General features: G+C 32.0%; 1 protein-coding gene across 1 annotated transcript; it reads left to right on the top strand.

Moving 5' to 3' along the window:
• The first annotated feature begins 211 nt into the window (after positions 1–211).
• Positions 212–16,282, top strand: LOC126829465 (uncharacterized). Its single transcript, XM_050559370.2, has 9 exons — positions 212–406; positions 1,561–1,941; positions 3,403–3,735; positions 4,680–4,961; positions 6,277–6,378; positions 8,290–8,415; positions 8,903–8,924; positions 9,211–9,352; positions 12,653–16,282. The coding sequence occupies exons 1-9, from the start codon at positions 349–351 to the stop codon at positions 12,776–12,778; spliced, it is 1,572 nt and encodes a 523-aa protein (XP_050415327.1). The 5' UTR covers positions 212–348; the 3' UTR covers positions 12,779–16,282.
• The last annotated feature ends 49 nt before the right edge of the window (positions 16,283–16,331 follow it).

Here is a 16,331-nt window from a genome sequence, read left to right as displayed (position 1 = left end):
TATCCTAAATCCATTTTGACATTAAGAACCTATTTATAGACGGGCAACAGTACCGTCTCAATCGAATACAGATTTTAATTTTCCTGTCATTCTGTTCTTTTCATTTCACAGGGAAAAATACTCAACGATTGTGATCAGGCAACAACAGATAGTGCGTATACTAGTGTGGTTGGCTGATAGGTAAGCTACCTGGAAGTGGTGCATTATGGGTATGATTCACACGCAGACTCTCTACGCTTCAGAGTTGATAATGGCCGACGCTATATGGGTGTTGTGTGACGAGTGTTGACATATATTCAGTTTGTGACAAACTACCTGGAATTGCGAAATATTAAATGTGCATTCAACATGGATATCAAAAAATCACACAGTTTATCTCTGGATATATTATTTTTCATTATTACTGGTAAGTAAATGGAGGTTTCGAGTGTAAATCTACGATAATTTGTTGTCATTTTCTTCTCGGTCTCGACTCAGTGGTCGCTATTTGAATCGGAGCCAAGCAGTGGCCTAGATATTAACCAGTGACAGTGTACTACGAGGTGTATACAACAATATGAACTTTCGATATTTAGCATGTGAATTTATGCCTGATATAAATATTATAGATGAAAAAGAGATGGGAAAATATAGTGTTCACTAGATCTATTGTAGAATGAATAGGTTTAAAAAGAAATAAAGTTAATACCGCACCGGTATATAATTAATAATTTGTTGTAAAAACATGCCGACTGGTGAAGTCATAAATGTCACGTAGGACGGTTAGCAGTGGCTTCATATAGGGAGAGGTTTAAAAGGATATGATGGTACACTACATTCTCTGTAGTTATGGACATAACAGCCAAAATAATTGGTCGTAACAGCCAAACATTTTGGTCATGTAACGACCAAACAATATTAATTTAATGAAAAACAACATATTACCAAGCATTAACCAGAAGTGCAGGTTAAAAAAATAAAAGAAGTACCAGTAGGTGTCTAGTGCCCAATCCCAAAAGAAGTAACATTGTAACATACAGTATTTTCAAAAGAAAATGAATATGCTGTTGTACCTACTAGGCCTATATTATGTATTCAAGCAATATGTTATCTTAGCATATCAAATTAATGTTAAGCTAAAATGTACAAGGAAAGTCTGGCTTGAAAAGATTTCAGAAATAGTATTATTTATTGAATTCTGAAATCTTACCGTTAAAAAACACAACACAAGTTACATGTATATGGAAAACAATCACTGGTTTGTACACATATACATTGTAGCAAAATGTTTTGACAAGTGTCTCTTATCGATATCAAGCACAAATTATTGTTATTTTCTTCATACCACTCATGGTACCGGTACTCTAAAATCTGAGATCAACAGCGAAATATCCCATTCCACAGTCATTAAGGTTTGCATTGTCCCTTTAAGTTTCACAAATTGAGCATTTGGAGAAATATTTTGTTAACAGTTGACAAGTATATGTACCGGTGCATACACCAGAAGTTTGGCAGTTTGATTTGTGTTAAATTTACCTGATTTTTTTATAATTCAATACGATAATTTTATTCTCTTTTCAGCATTTTTTCATTTCGCCTTAGTGCAGGGTGCAACAGTAACTGCTCCAAATAAAAGTGGCATTTTAAATGAAGGATTAAATCTCACATGCACCTATAATTTAGAGAATGGAGAAACATTTAGTAGTTTAACATGGGCTAGAAAAAGAAATTCTGATATAAACTTTATTGATATAGCTAAATTTGGAAATGGTGATGCAGTTTATTATGAAGATGCTGGTGAATTAAGAAATAGGAGTAGTCTGTTAAAAGTTACCACTGGTGGTAATATTGATATTAGAACGTTAATATGTGTTGATGAGGCACAGTTCAAGTGTACATTGGAATATGCTAGTAGTGGAACACTTAGAAATCAGGAAAGCACCATGGCTGTAACTTTACAAGGTAAACACCTTGGCACTGTTCATGTATATTGTAGTAAATGTACCTTTTAATGTAAAGTCCTTCAGAAAAACAAGTACCGGTACTATAGACAGGTTATGCGATTTCATTGTCGAATGACTTAGGCACCCGTACAATATACTATAGAGAGCAAACAGCTAACTTGTGATTTGTTGTATCATAATATAGTAAAGTGGTTGATTTTTTGCCTGGACATATTTTTTATTTATTCATGTATACATGTATTTCAAACAAAAAGTAAGGTGATATGAAATAGTGTCTTACCCTTTTTATACATCTACACTGTACATGTAAATGTGGTCTATTATTGCTGGTAGACAGTGTTTTTGTAAACACTAAAAAGACTATATTTATCATCTGATCTTTTAAAATTCATACACTACATGTATGTTGTTTACATCAGTACAAATTACAGATGCACAACTGGGCATAGGGTATGAAGAGGCTGTTTTTAAATCGTAATTATCTGACATAAATGGAGCTAGAGAAAGAAAACTTAAGATTTCAACAAATTACTGTTACAAATTGTTTCTGAACTAAAAAATTGGTGTAAATGAAATACGAAGAACGTTACAAGTTTTTGGAATAACCGTTTTTATACGCCCACTCATATATTGTCGTCGCCCCCGTCGTCGGTACGGCATCTACAATTGCTTGTGGACTCTCTAGAGGCTAAAGTTAATATTCGATTGACTTTAAATTTATACACAGTGTTTAAGGTCTTGAGACGAAGAAGCCTATTGATTTTCAGCGATTTCCGTTAATTACTGCCAAAGTTATGGCCCTTGATCACTTTGAAAAATCTTGTGGACGCTCTAAAAAGGCCAAAGTTAATATCCGATTTAGCTGCTGTGGGCGTATGTTTCGTTGCCTGGCAACCTATCTTTCTGTATTTTAAAATTTGGTCAAAAGGTTTAACAAATTGTATGAATTGGTGTTTTCAAACAGCAGGGAATTCAAATTCTGAATATAATTATGTGAGTACATGTAGCACAATCTATGGTGGTATGATGGGAAAATTGTCAAGATTTTTCAAGCCCATACCCTCAGAAAGGAAAACATTTTAGGCATCAATGTATAATACCTGGGTTACTTTCTATATAAATTTTAATCTTAAACTTTTAAAGCCAGAACTTACAGTAAAAGTAGCGTGATAGTGATCACTTGCCCTCACCTCTACATGTAAGCTCAGCTGATTATAAAATGTAGGAGAAAAAACATCTCTGTATCTCAAACATGTTATAAATCAGTGATTGACAAACTGAACACTTTATAGACTGTAATTGTACCGTACATTGTTGCCTATTGGGTCACCTTCAAATTAAAATCTTTGGAGAGTGATCCTTTGCTTTTCTCATATTTTCTGATGGAAAGCTTAACATAGTACATGTATTGTTGTATTCTTGTCTAATATAAGTCTAATGATTATACTTCATTATTTAGGTCGCCCTGAAAAACCAAGTTCATTGATCCCATCAGGTGAAAATGCTGAGTATGATAAGATGACATTTGATTGTACAAGCGTTGTTGGGAAAACCCCTCTTGGAAGTATAAAGTGGGAAGGTATAAGAGGATCTATTATACAAGATTTATCTGCTGATTCTGAGGATCTCGATGATTTCTTCACTCCTGGTTCCTGTACTCAGACCTTTATTTCAAGACTTACTCGAAATGTCACTCGTAGTGATAATGGACTTGTTATTCGATGTCGAACTATTCATTCTATCTATCAAGATCCAGAAGATTACTTAGATTTATCTCCCCTGATTGTCAACTGTAAGTAAAGATAAATATTTTGATGGACATGTATACATGTAGCTAAATTTAGTTTTCATAAATAATATTACCATTTAGCTAAAAATTGAAAAAGTGTGTATGTAGGACCTTAATTTCAGACATATATCAAAACATTGATGTTCATGTTACATATTTAAATAGAAAAAGACTTTAATAATTTATTAATGCATGGTTTCTGCAAGTACATGTACATGTGTAGCCTTCTTTCTAAAACACTGTCAGAAATTAATAGAAAAATGATTTATATGCTATACCATTACGGTTCTCCTAAAATATAATATTTTCTTTTGTGAATAAATAATCATGGGCAAAGAGAACACAGTGCCCCCTAATTAGATGAATTCTGAAATCTGAAATATTGAAACTTACCTACTACTTGTTGAAGATTGTTTAATGCAGGCGAGTTGGATCATAAAGTCTGTCATTAAGTCAAGTGAGATGGTTTTGATTCCCAGCTTGTACATGTACGTAGGGTCGTCTGTCCAATTCTGTGGGTTTTCTCTGTTTCCTCTAGTTTCCTCCCACTGTTAAAGACCCTTACGTGCAAGTGAATTATTAAAATAAGATTGAACTATTATGTTTTTTTCCGAAATGACCTAGTTTGTGTCGAGTGGACATTAAGCCCTATTTTTCTCTCTCTTTGTAAAACTGTCTATTACTATTCTTACATTTTACTCAATGCACCTAACATTGTATGTGCTCCTATACTCTCTTGTTTGCAAAGTTGGCATTGTAGCAAAAGAAAGACTTTTGATCTGCCAACGATTGATTGTATCATGAGACATGTAGAATACTGACAAGCATATGACAATGTATATATCCTGTTGCCTGTATTTACAAACCCTCAAAATAACAAATATTTTTTTTTTTTTAAGTAAATTAGTTCCCTACATGTATTTTTTAAACTTTTTCTGCCATTTTAGATCCAGTTGATGATGCAAGTTTAAGTGTTTCTCAAGATCCAAATGTACCTATACATGATGTTGGTAAAAGAGTTCGTCTTGTTTGTCAGATAACTGTGGTTCCTGCTGCTACTTATAAATGGCGCCATCTCAAAACTAACCAAACCTATGACCGAGGAACTGATGGCGTTTTGGAGTTGGTAGAGGCACAGGTAGATCAAAGTGGAACATATGAATGTGAGGCTACAAATACCTACCAAAATAGGACTTTTACTGCGACTCAGACGATCGACATTAATATTCGTAAGTAATCTGAAATTCTTTTGCTTCAACCTAAGTTGTTTTCTGCCCCCCCCCCCATTAGCTAAAAAGACCTCTGTGGGGACCATCAGATGGTGGTCAGCATTGTTTAAAAATTTTTTTTACTCATTTTGGTAACAAGCAGACCTACTGTATCAAAGACATCTGCCTGACACCCTTTTAGCTCATGTTTAAATTCTAACTATAAACTTGGCTCTCTTCAAGCATCTACCCATCAACAATAATCAAATTCTTGTTCTATACTTTTTTAAAACACTGATTAAAAAACGTTGAATATTGTGACATGGATGTGATTGATGTGTAAAATGACCCAAAAGAGGTATTTTAGTTAATTTTAGCCTAATATTACTCAAAGTATGGTCGACTTGATGTCCACTGAACACAGAATTTACAATGATTATCGCATATAATTTCTTAAATTTGTATCTTGTTTGTTGTTCTAGTATATTATGATATTTTAGACCTGATTACCATATTAATCATATTATTCTATACTTATCTATAATAATTCCCATATTAACGACCTTAATATACCATCAATTTAATTATTAACAATCATGCAATGAAGAATATTGGTTGCAAAATGTTCAAATAGCATTGATCTGATATCTGTCTACTGTTATGTTTTTTGAAAATCTTTAATGACAAATGCATTGCTGAACAGTATGTTGTTATATTCAAATTTGTTCAAAATTTATCATGGCCAGTAGTAAACTGGAAGTTATCAAATATTATTAATAATTATTTTCAAATCTGAGAAATAGAGAAGACGTTTAGCAATGTTTAAGTGGTTTTTATTTTGAAGTAATTTGGACCAAACATTATTATATTCTATACTAAAGATGCGTTATGTAAGATTTAAAGTGCTTGTTGTTCTAAGTTTTATAGTTCAAAAATAGAAAATGAAAAATAAATATATTACTTTAGTGTATCTTTATGCTGAGTCAAGTTATGAATTTTATAAGTTTTGACAAGAGATACCGTGAATAGTCTCAGTTGTCAAGTACAAGTACCATTGCTACAAAGTCTTCATTTTTCATTTCCACATTTAACGAAGATGGCAGATATTGTCTAATCCACTTAATCTCAGTTGATTATAGGCTTGTCATGTGAATAAATGTCTACGTAAATAATAATTTATAATAATAACATTTGAAGCCATAAAAAAGACCTGCAATAAGCAGATTTAGCTTTTACATAATGCATCTTTAAGAACTTTTTGCAACGATACAGTAGACTGCATGACTGACAGTTGTCTGATTATATATACTGATGATTTGCATGTTTTTCCCCCCAGAAATACCTTCGACTGCTTCACCTACTGATGTCCCCGAAAATACTTCTCCTTCAAATACCGGTAGTGGTAATGGAAACACGGATAAAACCACTAGTACTCCGGGTAAGACTAAACTTTAAAGATTTATTTTCAGTTCTAATCTTCAATTCATAACAAGAGCACTCTTATCATCACTGATAAGCGAGAGAGATCTTGACATACTGTTCTTGAATTTTAGGATGTTTTCAATACAATTTATTTGTAATCAGTTTCTTTAGTTTGTAGTTTCGTGAGACTTGTGTGCTTTACAAACCAAAATGGCCAACACAGCGAGTCATGATTGTTACAGGGTGTCAACATTAATCAGGTTTCGCCATGGTTATAAATTTTTGGTCAGTTTTGCAAACTGAAAAGCTTACGTTTGTTTGAATCAATCGAAAGGTTGTTTATTAGCTTAAAACAGAAACCATTTTCCTTCTAATAACTGAAACCTAGATTGTAAAGATAAGCAAAATTGCCTAAACTACAGCATCTACTTCTGTGCACAGGTGTAATGTATATTTATTATAAATTGTCTCCAGTTATTTAAAGTAACTGTGCATGATTTGTACTCAGATTGATTAATTAACATTTAATTAGGAAAACATTAAAAATATCAAGACTAGATAATCTCTATCCTTGGATTCAATCGTATTAAAAACAGGCCCATTAATTAAATTTCACAAAACATAAAGATGGTGGTGTCCCATTTACATACAGAGCAGCATAGATCAGTGGAATTTCAGTTCATCTTATTTATAAATATTGAATGGAACTGAACTATTTTTTGACTGATATTCGTAATAGAGATTTGACTTTTACAGTATTGTAGTTTCCACAAGATTCCTATATTGTTCAAATGGCACTCAGGGACTTTAAAACATCTCATTTTTATACTTACAAATATATTAAAGTCATTGGATCAGCATGTTTAATATTCACATTGAACTGAACAATGTTAAAATTTTATAGTTGGAATGTTTGTTAAAGTGTGTAATATTTAACTTAAATTTGACAGTTTTACTAAAAAAACAAACTGAAATATGAAACTTTAAAAATAAGCATGTTGTAGAGGTTGGCATACATATACATTGTAACATTTAGTATGCATGACACCTCTTCTTATATGCTTTTAAAATTTATGGTTTAGATTTTGCTAGTCTAGAATTTTGAGTACAAATTCTCACAGATTTAAATATCTGAATTCTGAATCTTTGCAAAATATTTAAAAGGGGAGCAAAAACACCAAGTTGTATTCTAGACGTTTTACTGTCCTTTTACACCAAGTATCAACAATTTGTGATAAAGTTGCTAGAAATATTCACTTTCTTCCCTCTTAGGGTGTTTGAAACTGCTAGTACAGTATAAAATATAAACATATGTGAGTCACAGACTTGTTTGATAAGTCACATCAGAATTTGGCCAGAGGGTTGGTATTTGTCAGCTTAAGATTTCAGGCTGAACACAAAGAAAATATCCAGAAGATTTGTGTACTTAATTAATAATTAAGTAATTATTATTGAATGTTTTTTTTAATGGTAATAACCATTAGAATATATTAAATTCCTTTGAATCACATATAAGCTCTCCACCCTCCACTGCCACTAAGATCCACTGCGGCAGATCATAAATTTGTATTTAATTAAGAACCCTCCACCCCCCAATTACCTACTTGGCTGCATGATTAGAGTTTACTCAATACTTATGGGTGACACTGGTACCGGCATCTATCATTTTGAAATTCAACTTTCATAATGTTGTGGTTTGCATGGGATTCAAAAACTCTGAAATGACTCTCTGAAACCCACCGATTTAATAACATTTATGGGCATTTCAATAAAGCGTGAATCTTACAGATCAGGTTTCTTCGAGGCCATCTTCTAAGGATCTCGCAGGGCTGTAAACAGAACCAATGTTGGTTCTTGTGAAAAATCAATCAATATTTTCATCCTATTTTCAGAATTGTGTGAATATTTATATTTTTTTATGTTTCAGACGATGATAATACAGTACTGATTATTATTATTTGTGTTGTGGTAGCTGTTGTTGTCCTCATTGCCATTATTATTTTCATAATAGTCAAAAAGAAAAAAAGTCCAAATAAACAACAAAGAATAGAAGGTATGTTTATCATTAAACTAATTTTGTATTTATTTCATTTTTCAGGTTTTGCGATATTATCCTGCCTTGTCCCCATTTTTATGGTGAAAAATATAACAAAAGTCAAGTGTTAAATTTGAATATGTCAAGAGGGCATTGACTCCAAGGAGTTTAGTTTTAAGACATGAGTCATTTTTGTCCTATGTTTAAATAAACATCAAGGAGATTATAGTGCACCCTTACAGCTTTATCAGCTTCATTCATCATGTACAATTGCAATTATCTTCTGTTCTTGTACTAAATGTAAAGGTACATCTGATATGGTGTTCAGAACATGGACAATCAAATTTTGTATATATTGAGCATTGGCACTTATCATAAACATTTTTGCCCAAAATTATTTGTATATTTTATCTAATAGTAAATAATAGGCTTGTTTGTTTTATTTTTAGAAGAATGTATTTAATTGAATTTAATGTTTATTGTTAATATCTTGTTGATTTTTCAGAACCTCCAGAAAAAGCATACAAGTAAGTTGTTCAGTGTTAACATAGGTCAACATAGTTAGTTGTTGTATCCATGACATATATAGGTTTGACTAAAATTTTGAAACAGCAAATATATGACAAGTCTAGGACTTTCAGATGATTCACTACAGTAGTAAGGATTAAACTTGGAAAGCAAAGAATAGATGTATCTTCTTATTAATGTTTTACTTCAAATTATTTGTTTTTATTTCACACTATTCAACAACTTGATAAAATAGAATTTCAGAATGTTTGTCTTATTGTATTATTTTTTTTTTTTTTTCTGTAGCAACAATCCAGCAATAAACAGTTATGCAAACCAACCAGATTTAGTTGGTGATGACAAGAAAAAGAATTATCAAAATTCGTTTAGCAGCAGTCCTTATAATTCAAATCCTTATTCCCCAACTAACTATCCAGCACATAATACTGTAAGTATATAATCTTTAAGAGGCATTTAGTAACTGGGTAGAGCAATACACAAAAACACATACTTATGGAAAAACAGCTACTTATTTATTTGGGCGACGTTTCGAAGAGTATTATTACACACATATTACACATATGGGTTACTCTAGTCTAATTGTACATTTAATCACTAGACATATAAAGTTAATTACCATTATCTAAACAAACCATGGTATATCATAATTGTATTGTAGGTACTATCCCATTCTGCCGGTAGTATTGTATCTATCATCATAGCTACCTAATTGCTTAACTATACTCAATGGCTACTCTTCACACTTAATTAGTTTTTGTAGAATAAACCCCTTTGATCTTGTTGTTGTCCTGTATGGTTTCATGAATTGTTGTTACAGTTTTCTGTATATATTGATCTCATTATTCTTGTATTACTGTATTAGCTTGATAACGTTGAGAGAATACTCTTCGAAACGTCGCCCAAATAAATAAGTAGCTGTTTTTCCATAAGTATGTGTTTTTGTGTATTGTAAGTATATAGATCTTTTACTCAATATTTGTTAGACTGATTTCCCCTTGATAGATAATAATATTTATTGTTGTTTTGATGTGTCTCATGACAGAATAAAGTGGAATTCATTTTGTGAAATGGAAAAACATCATCGTCTGAATGAATAATTTGTGTATCATGATATTTGGCTGTTATGATACACAGCTGTATTGGGTTTCTTGATATTGTGCTGTTCTGATACACAGGAAGATTGTGAATTTGAATTATGTTGCAGTGATACACTGATATTTTGTAATGTGCAGTGACTGATACATTGTGTATCTAGATACATACAATGGATGACACAGTAAGCTTATGGTATTCCTCATTGTATTCTACTTAAGACATGTTATCTTAATGATACACAATATTAGTCCGGTGGCTGAATGGGGGGAATCGCCACCCGAGCTGTGAATTTATGAGACCAAGTTTTTCTAGACCAGTTTTTTGCGTAGATTCCGAATCTGGGTGGTGATCAGGCGTTTGAGGGGGCGTTTTCGAGATATGGGGGTCAAATGTCTACAATGGGGGGGGGGGGTCATTATGTTGACGTAATATATTAATAAAACATAAATTTCCAAGACTGCCCATCTATAAATAAGTGTTTATGATGCTCCTGGACAACTGTTTTGATTTGTGGGGAGTTGGGGTGGGGACAGCAGGTAGGTGTGTGTGTGGGGGTTATTATGTTGACATAATATATTAATAAAACATAAATTTCTAGGGCTGCCCATTTTTAAATAAGTGTTTATGATGCCCCTGGACAGCTATTTTGATTTGTGTGGAGGTGGGGTGGGGGTAGCAGGTGTGCGGGTATGGATGGGGGGGGGGGGGTACAATTGGCGTGATAATTTCTTAGAGCTTGGTAAAAACATTATTTTTAATTCCACTGCACATCTCTAAAAATGTGTATACGATTACCGTTGTATAGGGGAGGGTAAATGTATTTTGGGGGACAGAAACCACTTGGTTCAAAATTGACCTGAAAAGTGTTTTCTCGAGTTTTCGTTCAGTGCCAATATCGTCATTAAAAATATTAAATTTTAATGGTACTTTTCGAAAGATCAGGAAATTTACATAAAAAACACATGTTTAGATATTAGTTTATTCTTATAATATGTGCGGGATAGATATCCTCTTGATGGCTGATCAACAGCCTGCGTATATGCTTTGGATATGCTTCAGATACCCATTCATCTTGTTCGATCATTAATTTTGCAACCTGTCTCCATATTGCTGCAACATAATTATTGCGTTTAATGTGCAGCAAAAAACTACTCGGGCAAGATGGTAATAAAGAAAGAAAGTTTTGTTATTTTTCATCACAATTAAAATTTCTCCAGAAGATCTTTCTTCTAGTGTCATCTACAAACAGTTTTTTCTAAACCAGCAATTACGTCATCAGAAGCATCATTTGTCTATCCCAGCTCTTAAAAAATTGTTAGAAAGTTGGGATTATCTTGAAAAATAAAGACAGATAGTCATTACCACTGAAAGCATGTACCGTAGGCCGAGATATTCTCGACATTTTCAATACTAATCTTGATTGGATCAAAAAATATCAAGATTAGTATTGAAAGTGTCGAGAATATCCTAGAACTGATACCAAAATATCTTACCTACTCCTCTTCGCATTGCAAATTAATGGAGGTGCTGAAAAAAATTGTATTTTGCATTCTTGCTCGGGCAAAATAGACATCCCAATCATTCTCTTCGCAAACGATGATCCAAATATACAAATTTTGATCGATAATGAGACGGGCAAAGGTAGAAAAATATCGCGAAAGACGACTTACATCACTAGATGACGCTAGAAAAAAGATTTTCTGGGTGAAAAAATAACAGACCTTTCTTTATTACCACCTTGCCGTATACGTGGTCTTTTGTTGCATGACTGGAATGAAGATTTACAATGTGAATTGCTTCCTGAAGCATATCCAAAGGATATGCGAGCTGTTGGCCAGCAACCAAGAAAGTATTTGTCTCGCTCATATGAACTTTTGATTTTGAATCTTCTGATGAAGACTAAGAATAAACTAACAACTAAACATATTTCTGAGTTAATGTGTTTTTGATTTACATTTCCAGATCTCTTGAAAAGTACCATTATAATTTAATATTTTGAACGAAAACGCTAACGAGATACAACTTTAAACTCAGTTATGAACAAAATGAGTTCTGTCCACAAAAACACATGTTGCCACCCGCCATCACCCGCACCGCCCTCCCCCCCACGGCGAGCACTAACCCCGGCGTCACCCCCATATAATAGGAATCATATAAACATATTTAGAGATGTTTCATCAAGCTCTTAGAAAATCATCATATCAACGTGAACTCATTTCCCCGCCAATTTTATCCCCACCCCACCCCTCCACACCTGCTACCCCCACCCCACCTTCCCATAAATCAAAATAGTTGTCCAGGGGCATCGTAAGGACTTATTTATAGATGGTCAGTTAGAGAAATTTATGTTTTATTAATATATTAGGTCAACATAATGGCCTCTCCCCTCCCCCACCTTTGTAGACATTTTACCCCCTATATCTCGAAAATGCCCCCTCAATCGCCTGATCACAACCCAGATTCGGAATCATTTTCTGATATTGTAATGTTTAATCTTTTTCTATCATCTTGACATTGATTATCAAAAGCAATTCACAAAATTGAAGGTGGAGATTTATCCAAAATGATCAACAGCCCTTTAATGTTTGTATCCTGTATTATTAGTAATGTTGACAATGTTTTTATTTTCCAGTCTTTTTCCATGAAGAGTGATGATCTATCATATGGAGAAATGAATTTTGATGATCGACCAAGAAGTCGAAAACCAGTGGCGCTGTCTGATGCTGATTATGCCGACATTTCAATGCCACATGTGTAACATTAAAGACAAATTGAAAACAGGGATGTACCAAAAAGCATTCTTAAGGCCTTTGAGAGATGAACAAAATGTTTTTTGCATTCTTTTGCAGAAAAATGTACTTTGGAATATATGTAGAAGGCCAACATTTACCATAGAATTTGGATTCTTATATTGTGTGAATATTTTGTAATTAAATGACTAATTCACGTGGAAGAACCAGAATCATTTATATAGTGCTGTGTTTATACAACCAATCAATTTATGTGTGTTACATGTATATATTTGTGTGTGTATGATGTCAGCATTTCATGTGGACAAAATGGAAGACCATTCAGATAATGTAGATTGGAATATATATCGAAAAATAAGAAGCAGGTTTGCCCGGATCTTCTTAGTCTTTTTAACAAAAGTGCAAAAGTGGCTAGAGTGTGAAATATCGTGTAAACAAAGAGAAACCTGCACAGACAATGGAAAAGGAATTAAGAATTTGTGCTTAATAAAAACAGTGGATATTATACTGATCTACATAGACAATGTAATTGTTACTATGGCCAAATTCATCTATGTTTATTGTAATATATATGTACTATATATTTCAATATAACTTTCATATATTCATATCATAAAGATATCAGATATATTTAGTAAGCTTTGTTATAGTAAACAAATAATTAGATGAATTACTTACTTATAACACAATGTACATTTCAATCTGCCATTTTGGTTTTAAATAAAGCCATTTACAGAAATTGGGATTTCGGTAAATAGATGAGCATTTAAATACTGAAACATAGTTTTCTAAATAGTATTGTTGGTACATTTCATGAACTTAGTGTGGAATCATCCATGGTGGTGCCTGAAATTAATCATGCTGTTGTTAGAAAATCTTTCAAATTGTACTATAGATGGGATTACACACATTAAAGGCGATCATTGAATAACATACATGTATTAATAATAGTGCCATGGTCTACAAAATCAAACACATCATTTATTATTAATGTCATTGTATATTTATCATACGGTATATACAGTAAATCATATATGTTCATATTGTGCAGCTGATACCCTGTATATATAAGTGTAGCTCTTTTCTCAGTGGTGAATATACATGTACATTTTTACTATCGTATCAATCACTAGAAATTTTGGATAATCATGATTTCAGATATTCAAATCAGTCTTTGATAAGACATTAGCTGGAATCGGATGTACATGTATATCCCTATTATAGTAGTACCGGTAGATGTAGTAGCAGTTTATGGTGATTGACAGAATGGCCTCTTTCAGCATTATATTTAAGCCCCTTGAGGAGATCAAACATAAAAGCAGACACTAAACCGCCAAGAGATATATTGTCTGTAATATCACTAGATGTTAAAGCATCAGCTACTACTACAATGTACTATCAAGAGATAGATCAAACATAAATCTTGCCTAGCCCAGTAGGTGCAGAACAATAGGATGTTTAAACCCCATTTCATTTTCAAACATAAATGTCTGGCAAAAAATGTGGGAGCTAGATCCCGACATTATTGTGAAGGCCACCTATTGTAGCCTACTGTGTAGTTTATTTTACCATTTTATTCGGTAGGTAGGATTTGTCTCGAAGACTCGTATTGGCCTACATACATATATTTATAAAATTTACTATTAAATGATCATGAAATCAATTCCTTATAACATTCATTTTGAAATAATTTTTTTCTTTTTATTGTACGTTTACAACTAAATTTATTTTAGGAAAACATCATATGTAGTAATCTATTAAAGTCAAATGATATTTTCAAATTTACAACTTTATGCTTTGTTGAGATGTAGAAGCAAAAATAGGAGAAATATTTTATTTCTTTAAATGCTCATAGACAAAATTATATTTATTAGGAAAAAAGCTCAGTTTTTATTAAATAAAGAGCTCAATAAATTCACAGAAACCAATTTTTGTAGCCATTTTGCTCAAATTATATACCTTTATAAAAAGAATAGAGTAAAATTGTTCCTCAATGGTGTTGTAAATGTTCACAATTCAATTTATCTAAGGCTGCACAGTTTTATAGAATTTCCTGGATAATGACAATTAAACTCGCCCCAGACAGAAAATGAATTATGCAAATTTTATGACTTCAATTCAGCAAAAGATCGATCTACTATTTATTTGGGATGTTTAAACGAATATTTGTATATAAAATTAACATGAATTGTATTTATCAGCATTCCGTGTTAAATATTGTGAAATTTTATTCAGAGAATTCTAAATGAATTATCAGATATCATTACCATATGCTTAGAAATTCTGTAGGATAGAAATGCTTCATATTTCTTTTGTTCTGAGTGATTCGTTTTTTCTTTTCATGTTTTTGTGTTAATCTTTTTGTTTATTTTGTTGAAATAAGATATTTTAACAGGTACACAAACATAGTACTATCTTAAAGCTCTAAATAAATATATATAATTTTTTATGTAATATAGATTGTACATATTTGCTAGATATATAATTATATAAGCTATAAATAATAGCCAAATTTGTAAATGCTTTAGATCATCTTTAGTTGCCCAATATTTCTCCCTTCTAATATATTTTCTTCCTTTTTTTTATTGTATCTGTTTTTGCTTTTGCCAAAGAAAAGTTTATTTTCAAATTGAATTAGGAATAATGAAGCTCTTGATCTCAATTTTCTTATTTCACTGCAAAACAAATGGATACAATTTATAGTACCATGTATGTACTAGTATGCATATATCCATATTTTGGATTTAATTACACTTGAAAGAAATAATGAATTCATATTTGTTGTGTGTATTGATCATTAACCATTGTTGTCAAGTTTTACACAAACTTAAGAGTATTCTTTGGACCTTAGGAGTAATTAGAACTTAAAAAACACACACTTACAGAATTTAAACTTGTACAGAATTACATAATTCAAACTAATAATATATACCGGTACATTAATGCAATTAAATCGCATTAATAACGTACATGTAAATGAAATATAGAAAGTTTTTATAAACAATATCGAAATTATGTTATAATTTATCTTGTTACTAAAGAGTAATACAAATTTGTTAAATATTTCAATTTTATTATAATATTTAAAAAAAATGTTAAAGTCATTGGTGGTGTAATGATTAATCCTGAGTTAAACCTCCCATTAGGTTGTTCCATTTTTTTCGTCCATGTAACTATGAAACCATGTAATTTCAGGTGGTTGTTATAGTTTATAACAAAACTATAACAAAAACAAAATGACATATCAGAAATAGTTGTGAAGTGCCTACTGAAGTGTAGCCATTGATTTGGCTTTCTTGAAATCGTCCATTATTGAGAATTATTCTTTCACATATCATGACGTCCACCTTGAAGTAAAAAAAAAACCTTTTATGAAAGTAAATTGTAAATGCCTTTATATATAAATCATTATATTTTGTTGAAATGTATACTATATCTTAATATTTTTTAATTAACTGTTGTTCCTTGGCATGTCTGATTATTTCAATAATAAATAAGAAAAATTATATAAATTCTTTTTTTTTTTATGGGTTGGGTGGTTGAGTCAAGTGGCATGGTTTT

Source organism: Patella vulgata, chromosome 8 (assembly GCF_932274485.2).
Source record: "Patella vulgata chromosome 8, xgPatVulg1.2, whole genome shotgun sequence".
NCBI classification, from domain to species: Eukaryota; Metazoa; Mollusca; class Gastropoda; family Patellidae; genus Patella; species Patella vulgata.
The sequence above is the reverse complement of the archived record's forward strand: the minus strand, read 5'-3'. Positions and strand labels throughout refer to the sequence as shown.